Here is a 9,393-nt window from a genome sequence, read left to right as displayed (position 1 = left end):
GTGCTTTTGCTGCGCAGCACCAGAGGAAACCAGAAGTCCGGCGACTCACAGCTCAGCGGATTCATTTGTCTTTTTCTTGCTTGCCTCAAGGACAAGTCAAAAACAGCGAACTTGGAACATCCTCCACTTCACCTCAGTAAACGAGGACTTGAGCACGTTTCCTGTGAAGCTCTGCCTCTTGGCGTGAAGCGCCGACACCTGAAGCCGGCCGACGTTCGCCAGCCACTCACTGCTCCTTATCGGGGACTAGCAGGCGGCCCGGTACCGCCGCAGCCCGGCGCTGGGGGGGGCGGTTGATGTGCGCCCACACTGAGCCAAAGTGAGCCGGTCCTCTCCGTGGACGACACGACTCCATTGATCCCGTGAGCTGCGGTGACGGACGAGGATCCTGAGACCAGGGACAAACCGTCTGTCCAGATTTAGCCGTGTTGGCGACACGTGTTCTTCTTTAGCGGTGGGTTTCTCCTCCATAAGTGTTGCATCGTATGCACGCAACCGCTCCACGTGAGCGTGCAATCACACCATGCGCTTAGAACACAGCGAGCAAAACTCTGGACTGGAGAGACAAACTGGAGTCATGGTTCGCTTTGACATCAGGGGAAGGAAATCAAAGATGCCCTGGCGGGACGAATCGTATATATAACTGTTACACAATGCTTCAGACGGGAGCAAACAAAGCGTAACAATGGCCTCCTTTAGAAGCGACTGGAGCTCCGAACAATGGCTGGTTTCCTGCCAGAGAGCCTAGAGAGTCGACAAACCCACCACCACCTACTGGTTCCTAGCTGGTGGTATCTTCCAACCCAGTTCATGAAAGAACAAGTATTATTTCAGATCTGCTTTTTTCCTTCTTTCTTTTGAAATGTGCTAAAAAAAAAAAAAATCCTCGCTTGGAAAATCAGCTTTTGGTTATTGTGAAGCTCAAAATGATGCACATCATCAAAAACATATTCTGTCCCCTCTCTGAGAAGCAAATCCGTTTTGAGGGGATAGATATTCAGAGCCGATGCTTATTTCTGTCATTTAGTGCTGGCATTAAGACAAACTTGTTGACAGCGCCAAGTAGGTCATTGTTAAAGCCAGTCTGTGTCAAATAGCATTTGCTGCTTATTTTTGGCACATTTGTGAAGTGACGACCAGATGGTCCGTGCACCACAACTCAGAAGTGTCAGGGAAGTTGAGAAATCTTTGTCTAAATTATTAAACCAGACCCATCTGGTACGCAGATATAACCCAAATCGGTATGTGCAGATGATGTTTTGACCCATGTCGCATGCAGGTGAAGATCATACTCTAAATTTACGGAGGCCCAACATTCCCTCGAGAGCCAACCCTTTGGCAACGGGACAAGTCTCATTTTCAGAGCTTTTCCCTCGGCTTGTGATGTTTTAATTCAGCGATTAAGTAGATTAATGATAAATCTATTATCTCTATAATTTGATGCTGGCTCATGGGCATTAATGGCCAAGCTGTTGTTGACAAGAGGGCTCTTGTGCTGCTGAGTCATTCAGTCAGACATGGCAGCACACTGCCACCCTCTGGCTGAAAGCAGGAAGTACAGCTATAATAATGTTAGAAATAGAGTTCTCTTAATTGTGATGCTACAGATTAATTCTTTTATCAGGATATTTCCCACTTTTATTTGACAGCAGGAGTTTTTATTTTTATGGAGATTATTTGTTACATTAAAATAATATATCAGAGTACCTCTTCCTCCGTTGGTAGGCCAATCTCGTGATGACGTCATATTTAACTCTGTTATGTATAACGCGCGCGGGGGTAGCTCGTTGGTCCTCCCGGCGTCATTCTGTCCAATGAGGAGCGGAGGGGGGCGGGACCTTCTGCCTCGCCATCACCGGCGCGTGAGCCACAACAAACAGCGACGGGCTCCCCTTAATGGACACCGAGTCCGCGTAACCTGCCGCACCGGGTGAGACGTCAGCCGACAGCTTCCACGCGACGCACGACGAACCGGAACGGACCCGGTGACGTCTCCGGGGTGAGTAAGCGGGGCCGAAATAATTGCGTGAACGCTCGAAACGCCGCAAAGCGGCTCGCGTTAAATACGCAGCTGCGAAGAGAAGACGTCACTGCGGCCCGTGAGAAACGCGCGGTAGCGGCAGCGCCGGCCGGTACGCGGTGTCCTCGGACGTTACCAGAATGGCGGCCGGGGCCGAGCTGGCGGACATCGTGACGGTCTGTGAGCGACAGGCCGCGGGGTTAACGGGAGCGCCTCACCGTCACGGGGGGGGGGGGGGGGGGCAGGTGCGTGACAACGGTGGCCTCTGTCCGGGACACAATGCCGCGTCTGTCAACGACCGATTCGACCCCGGCGAGTTTTTACCGGCGAGTCCTCGTTAACAGCAGAGGCCTCGAGTAAGTAACGCGGTACATTTACTCGATTACTTTAAAGTAGTGGGGTTGCAGAATAAACGAGGATGGTTGATCAATAATAGTGTTCACTCTCTCATCGAGTAAGAGTAAAGTATTTCTATATTCTACTACTGTATACTTCTGAGTACCAGTTACACATTTTCAATGCCAGACTTTTTTTTTGTGTGCGTGTTAAATTCTAACCAACTTTAAATAAACCAGCATTTATTGATTTAAATAATTTCCTCAGTAAGTCCGAACATATTTCTGAATACGTTTAATCGTTACTAACGACGCCACCCGAACGTCTTTTGTTCGTCCTCCTGGGAAATATTTGCTGGAATCCGGCCATGTTTGATTTCACATTTGAGCGGCTGCGTGTTCGTGTCGCCTCGAATCGCCGCGCCTCGCTGCACCTCGCTGCACCTCGCCGCGCCTCGCTGCACCTTATCTTCCCCGCCGTGTGCAGACGCCAGCAGCGATGGGCAAGACGCAGTCGCGCCCGCCCAAGCACAAAGACGAGAGTCGGGACGCGCTGACGGCCGACGGCGAGTACCGGGACGGCCAGACGGAGGAGGACGGGAAGAACGGCGACGTGTCCCAGTTCCCGTACGTGGAGTTCACGGGACGGGACAGCGTCACCTGCCCCACCTGCCAGGGCACCGGCAGGATCCCGCGAGGTAGCGCTCGCTCTCGGAGCGACCACGCGCGGGCGGCTAAAGGGAGTCTCGCTAACGGCCCCGTCTCACCCGACAGGTCAGGAGAATCAGCTGGTGGCTCTGATCCCTTACAGCGACCAGCGGCTCCGGCCGAGCAGGACGTGAGTCTGACCCGCGTCGGCCGAAACGGCGCCCGCTCGCGTCTCATTTCCTGTTCCTCCCTCCTGCAGGAAGCTCTACGTGACCATCTCTGTGGCGCTCTGTCTGCTGCTGTGCGGCCTGGCCGTCTTCTTCCTCTTCCCTCGCTCCATCGACGTGTCCTACGTCGGCGTGAGGAGCGCCTACGTCTCCTACGACGTGGACAAGCAGATCGTCTATCTCAACATCACGGTAAGGCGGCGGGCGCGGGTTTGCCTCGCCCCCCCCCCCGGAGCTCGCCGAGAGTCGTCCCTGACCCTCGCTCCTTCGTCTTCTCCCGTCCAGAGCACTCTGAAGATCACCAACAACAACTACTACGCCATCTCGGTGACCAACATCACGGCCCAGGTCCAGTTCTCCAAGACGGTGATCGGCAAGGCCAAGCTCAACAACAGCTCGGTGATCGTACCGCTGGACGTACGGCAGGTACGGCGGGCCGGCGCGCCGCCGTGTTTACGCCCCCGGGCTCGCCGCGGAGCCCGGGGGAACCCAGACGGTTGAACTCGGACTCAAAGCTTTGGTTGCGCTGACTTCCTCTCCTTCCTGTGCTTGCGGCGGCTGCAGATCGACTACACGGTGCCGACCACCATCGCCGAGGAGATGAACTACATGTAGTGAGTCTCCGCTTCAGAAGTCGTAAAACGGTGCTCCCGGTTGCTCCCGGTTACGCCTGGATCGCAAGCGAGTCACGGATCTGCTTTTCTTACAGCGACTACTGCACCCTGCCGACCATCAAAGTTCACAACATGGTGGTCATGATGCAGTAAGTACAGCGTCCGCTTCGTATCAGGGGTCGATGCAGAGCCGCACCTCCCGAGTCAAATAGTTACGCCGGAGAGAGAACAGGAAGTTCAAAGTTCAACTCCCATCCACCCCTCCCAACAATATCAGGAAATACCTGGCTGATAGCTCGGTGCGCTAACCGCTGCAGGGGTAAACACGCTCGCCAAGGCTCCGCCCCCTTTTCTTATCAGGCGCGTTTGATATTTAGGATTTGAAACGACTACTAAATGACACACTAACCCCCGAGGCTAACGTTAGCTAGCACACAGGCGGTCCTCGCTTCAATGCGGAGTTCCGTTCCGAAGACCCTGGCGACGCCTCCGGGGTGTAGAAAAGCTGGGATCGGCTCCGGCAACACGCGCGAAACAAAAGGTGGATAAATAAATCAAGCCTGACCTGGAATGGTTGATTACTTTCGCCGTGCAGGGTGACGGTGACCACGTCGTACTTCGGACACACGGAGCAGGTCTCCCAGGAGATGTACCAGTACGTGGACTGCGGGGGGAACACCACCGCCCTGCATGGCCACGTGGGGGTCTACCAGTGACCAGGACAGACGGAACGGCGTCCCGCTGGGGTCCAGGTTCTCAGAGATACGTGGGCTGGACCTGGATCATCCGTTTAACCCCTCAACCGCTGTCTTCCTCTTGCGGGTCACAGGTTTAGAACTCATGTTGGATCTGGATCAGGCAGGTTGCTGGCAGGATTCTCCTGGAGAATTAGTTTGTCCTCCTGGTGACGACGGAATAAACAGATTTAATATTTGCATTAATGATGTTTTCTGGAAGCAGCAGGTTCACAAATGATGCACTTTAATAACCTGAGAATGTTGTTTGAGCGCAAAACGAACGCCTCAAACTTTTACCTCCCGGAATATTCCTCGTCACTTTGGATGAAAATAAGTTTCAACAGAATCAAACGACTGACCTTTCCTTCCTGCTCGCCCTTTTTATTTCATTTCCTCACTTATCCTTCTTGGTATTGTGTTGTACAGTGTAGATTATATTTGTCATCCAGTTTTTTTTTTGGGGGGGGGGGGGGGGGGGCTCAGAGGTTTTACTTTTCAGCAGAAGTAAATGTAGTAAAAAAGTATTTTGTTTGTGTGTCACTCACCTCAGAATTAAATGTTATGACTTATGTGAAGACTTTTGCGTACGAGTTACTAAATAACTTAAATGTGAGCTATAAAATGTTACTATAAACTATCGGTACTTTTTGCTTGCTTCATTGCATCTTATATCAAGAATAACTTGGCGGGGGGGGGGGGGACATCTGTCGCGGAACAGTTAAAATAAACGCCGGTCTGACCCGTTCTTGATGTCTGTTGTGAATCCTTCTCTGTACTGCAGTGGTTTTTGGTTTTTGTGTTTTTCATGCATGGACTGAAATAAAATCATGAGTGAACTTCTCTTGGTTTTCTTTCCCCCCTAGTGTGTGATATTCCTTCTTCCCACCAGGGGGCGCTAGCGAGTCTCTTAAACGCCTCTGACTGCTCCACACGTCGTTTGACTCCTGTTCAACAATCGCATGTTCTTGAGCGGTAAAATCAAACCACGACAATCTCCACGTGAAGCCGATTCGGCCGCCGCCGCACTAAAGACGCAGCCCCGATCGCACGATCAATCACCGATTCAGAGTTCAATCGTTCAGAGACTCGCAGCTTCACTGCAGGGCGAGCGACGTCTGACCAGCTCGCCTCTCGATGAACCTTTGAAGCCGCGTTTTACCCCTTAGCTCTTCGCCGTTCTGCTGCGGTCGCATCGCGTCGGGTTTTCTTAGCTCCGGTGCGTCGCAGACTGTCGGCATCTGTTGCTCTCATTTCTGCGCTTCCTCTCTAGAGATCCAGGTCAGTGATTCCATTCGCCGCCGTTTCCCTGCCCTCCATGGACATAAATACTAATCCTCTGCTAACAATAAGCGGCTTGAAGTATGATATACCGTCATATTATCAGCAGTCACGAAACCGTTTGGCTCCAGACGACGGTTGGAAAGTCCGGGGAACTCCGGAGGCCAAGCGGTCTGGAAAACGGGAATCGCTAAGTGTCTGAGGCCTTTGTGTTTCTGCCGACTGCTTCCTGATTCAGTTCAGGGAGGCCCACAAGATGATTTGTGGAAGTCAGGATCTAACCTTCTGATCCAAAGTGACTTGTAACAGCGGAGCTGATTTAATGCCTTGCTCATGGACTTCAAAGTCGTGGGAACGCTTCGGTAGAATTGAGACAAATATGGTTTGGAGGCTCTTGGGTTTTAAAATGGAAAAAAGATTAAGTTACATCTGTCAGCGGGAGCAGCTGGGCTCATATGGAAAGCTGCTTTCCTGTTAGCCGCCCTGGATCTGGTCGTGTTATTGCCATCACAGCAGGCCTTCCCTCCCCCCCCACACTTCCTCTCGCCAGGTAACAGGAAATGGCTTTTCCACGCGTGTTCTCCAAGCACTCGCCTGGCTTTCTTGAAATATGGCTTCAGCAAAGCTTTTTGTTCCGTCCACTGGTCCGACCGCCTTCCTCTTATCTTGTGGTTTCAGTTTGATGCATTTGGACCGACCGAACTTTCGAGAGGCGTCATTTGGATTTGGTGTGGTAAAAGAAGAAGATCCTGCTAATGAACCCTCGTTAGCCGACAGGCCTTCTAAAACTTCCATTAATATATATTATATACTATATTGTTAACAATATTAAAGAACGAATGTGATTTTTTATTAAATATGAATAGTAATATACGGAGTTGTTTTTTTAATGTCTAGGATGTCAATTAATTTTTTGAAAGTAAATACATTTAGTTGTTCGCTTTTTCAATAAAAAAAACTGCCATAAAATGTTATACATCAATATTTTTCACCACTTTTATCTTTATAAGCCAAAATCAAGCCTGATTATAACGATCAAGTGTAAAATAATTTTCAATCAAATGCATTTTCCTTTCATGTCAACCAAAAAACGCAAATTAAACAATAACAAATAATAAGCAACTCGAAAAGCACTCAGAGTGTAATAAAAATGAGCGCAACCAAAATGACTCAAACAATTAATTATTTTAAAAAAACAGCAGAATGTCAAAGGTCATCATCGATGCTAGTTAAATTAGCTAGCATCACTTAGCCGAACTAGCTAGCTAGCTGCATATAAGTAAACAGCGAACTGCTAACGTAGCTAGCTACATATAAGTAAACTGCTAACGTAGCTAGCTACATACAAGTAACTTGCTAACGTAGCTAGCTGCACATAAGTAAACTGTGAACTGCTAACGTAGCTAGCTGCATATAAGTAAACTGTGAACTGCTAACGTAGCTAGCTTGGGGGCTAACGTTGGCGATGTGATTCGTGAAAACGTATTTAATAAAACAAAAGTGAACCATGTTGAATTTATCTCCCCCTTAGAGCTCCGGTGTTTGAGACCACTTTGAAAGTTACCGACCCACAGCCTCCCCCCACCCGGACACTCCCCCCCCACCACAGCTCTAACCTGGGCGCAGCTTCCCACTCTCTCCGCCTCGGTCCGCGGTGTCTGTTCGAGCCTCTCCGCCACTGACTGCGCGCATCATGCGGCTCGGCTCAGCTGTGTTTTTGGCCTCCCTGCTGGCCCTCTGCGCCGCCGGTTCGGACCCGCCGCGGGGTGTCGCGGTCGGGTTCGTCTTTGACCCGAACGCGGCGTGCGAGCCTCCGTGCGAACACGCCGGAATCTGCATCCGCAACAACACCTGCCTCTGCGGGAGCGGCTACGAAGGAGAGAGCTGCCAGCACGGTGACGTGGACCGCTTCCATTATCCTTTTAAATGCAAATAAATATAATTAGGCTTATTTTAAAAAAAAACGTTTTTATAATATATGGTGAAATCTAATGTTCACATCCTCCTGTAGAAGTAAAAGTATTAGTGCTTAAAATTAAAATATTAAACAGACATGTTTGACTTCTAAAGAGCATCTCATGTATTATTTATCTGTTACATTGAGAAATGTGACAACTAAATCAAAATCATCAAAGAATAGCCACGTCTCTGAGTTTTAAGACATAAAATGCTCATTTTATAACATGAGAGGAGAACGCTGCTCGTCATAATAACCTTTAACGGTGCACATAAAGAACTGCGGTGATGTTTTAAATGCACATCCGTGTTTGTTCTCGCAGCCAACTGTCACCCCAAATGTAAGAATGGAGGAGTGTGTCTTCGCCCGGGGAAGTGCAGATGTCCTGCTGGATTCGGAGGAAGATATTGTCACCAAGGTGAGCTTGCAGTGAATTAAATCTGTGCTTGTGGTCCATCATACATCTATTTTTTTGTAAGTTGATGTCATTTAGGATTAAGTACCCGTCGAAGCAGCTGGAGCGGGTCTGCTACAGCTATCGCCGCTAACCGACGCGACCGCGTCTGTCTTTCGGCAGTGGCGTGTGACGGGGGATGCTGGAACGGAGGCGGATGCGTCGCCGTCAACGGGGTGGCCAAGTGCATCTGCCCCTCGAGCTGGACCGGCTCCGAATGCCAGGAGGGTGCGTTGACGACCACGTCCGATCGCCCCATTAACACCCCGGGATGTTCAGGATGTTCAGATATTCGTCCGTCGCCTAAACTCCCGATCCGCTCCCTGTAAGCTGATCGTGTGTCCGTGGTTTGTTGTCCACGCAGCCATCTGTCCCCAAGGCTGTAGGAATGGGGGGATCTGCGTGGCGCCGGGAATCTGCAGCTGCCCGGAGGGGTGGCTGGGCGGAGCCTGTCATACAGGTGAGCCCAGACCCGTTGGTAATAAACCGTCAGAAGCCGTGCAAAGTTTATTTTATGAATAATTCCGTTGTAATTGTGTGTTTTTTCTGTAGCTGTGTGCAGTCGGCCCTGTTTGAACGGAGGGAAGTGCATTTCTCCCAACAAATGCCGCTGTCGCTCGCCGTTCTCCGGCCCTCGCTGTGAGGAGAGGGTCAAGTCCCACTAGTGTGACCCCCGTCGGGGTCAAAGGTCAACGAGGCCCAAGCGGGACGTCTTGCGGACGATGCTGAAACGCTCGGTTTTGTTTTTACGCTATTTGAGTTGTTTCTACAACATATTAAAAAAACAACTTTGAATTTCATTTGTCTGGTTGAACTCACTTTGTAGCGTATTTAGCGCCATTAAATGAATGAGAGTGAGACGCGTGTATTATTTACACTCTTTGAACACATCAACAGGACAGAAAATGGTACGTTTCCTTTATTTTATCACATGTAACTAGTACCACAGTGAAAACTGCTGTTAGAAGATTTACATATATATATATATACTGTATATACACACTTACATAAGTGTGTATTATTCCAGGGTTCAATCATGGACTGATGAAAGAAATAAAGACAAAATAAGCATGTTCTTGTCGTATCTAAACATGTTTGATACGTATGAATGTCTGGAGCCTAA

General features: G+C 49.8%; 2 protein-coding genes across 2 annotated transcripts; both read left to right on the top strand.

The window, feature by feature from the left end:
• The first annotated feature begins 1,865 nt into the window (after nt 1-1,865).
• tmem106ba (transmembrane protein 106Ba) lies at nt 1,866-5,053 on the top strand. Its single transcript, XM_068754908.1, has 8 exons — nt 1,866-1,999; nt 2,843-3,053; nt 3,130-3,193; nt 3,263-3,422; nt 3,516-3,656; nt 3,795-3,844; nt 3,940-3,993; nt 4,440-5,053. The coding sequence occupies exons 2-8, from the start codon at nt 2,855-2,857 to the stop codon at nt 4,558-4,560; spliced, it is 789 nt and encodes a 262-aa protein (XP_068611009.1). The 5' UTR covers nt 1,866-1,999; nt 2,843-2,854; the 3' UTR covers nt 4,561-5,053.
• A 2,499-nt stretch (nt 5,054-7,552) lies between these two features.
• seraf (Schwann cell-specific EGF-like repeat autocrine factor) lies at nt 7,553-8,972 on the top strand. The gene is made up of 5 exons (XM_068757325.1): nt 7,553-7,754; nt 8,139-8,234; nt 8,394-8,498; nt 8,635-8,730; nt 8,823-8,972. Exons 1-5 carry the CDS (start codon nt 7,553-7,555, stop codon nt 8,933-8,935), a joined length of 612 nt encoding a protein of 203 aa, XP_068613426.1. The 3' UTR covers nt 8,936-8,972.
• The last annotated feature ends 421 nt before the right edge of the window (nt 8,973-9,393 follow it).

This window comes from Brachionichthys hirsutus, chromosome 3 (genome assembly GCF_040956055.1).
Source record: "Brachionichthys hirsutus isolate HB-005 chromosome 3, CSIRO-AGI_Bhir_v1, whole genome shotgun sequence".
NCBI lineage: Eukaryota > Metazoa > Chordata > Actinopteri > Lophiiformes > Brachionichthyidae > Brachionichthys > Brachionichthys hirsutus.
Note: the sequence above shows the minus strand (reverse complement) of the source record. Positions and strands in the feature narration are given on the sequence as shown.

Bases quoted from the DNA above. Each gene is read 5' to 3' on its own strand.
- seraf (XM_068757325.1), top strand. From the start codon at position 7,553: ATGCGGCTCGGCTCAGCTGTGTTTTTGGCCTCCCTGCTGGCCCTCTGC. The intron at 7,755-8,138 runs GTGACGTGGACC...TTGTTCTCGCAG, and splicing joins AGGAGAGAGCTGCCAGCACG to CCAACTGTCACCCCAAATGT. The intron at 8,499-8,634 runs GTGCGTTGACGA...TTGTCCACGCAG, and splicing joins CGGCTCCGAATGCCAGGAGG to CCATCTGTCCCCAAGGCTGT.
- tmem106ba (XM_068754908.1), top strand. From the start codon at position 2,855: ATGGGCAAGACGCAGTCGCGCCCGCCCAAGCACAAAGACGAGAGTCGG. The intron at 3,423-3,515 runs GTAAGGCGGCGG...TCTCCCGTCCAG, and splicing joins TCGTCTATCTCAACATCACG to AGCACTCTGAAGATCACCAA. The intron at 3,657-3,794 runs GTACGGCGGGCC...CGGCGGCTGCAG, and splicing joins TACCGCTGGACGTACGGCAG to ATCGACTACACGGTGCCGAC.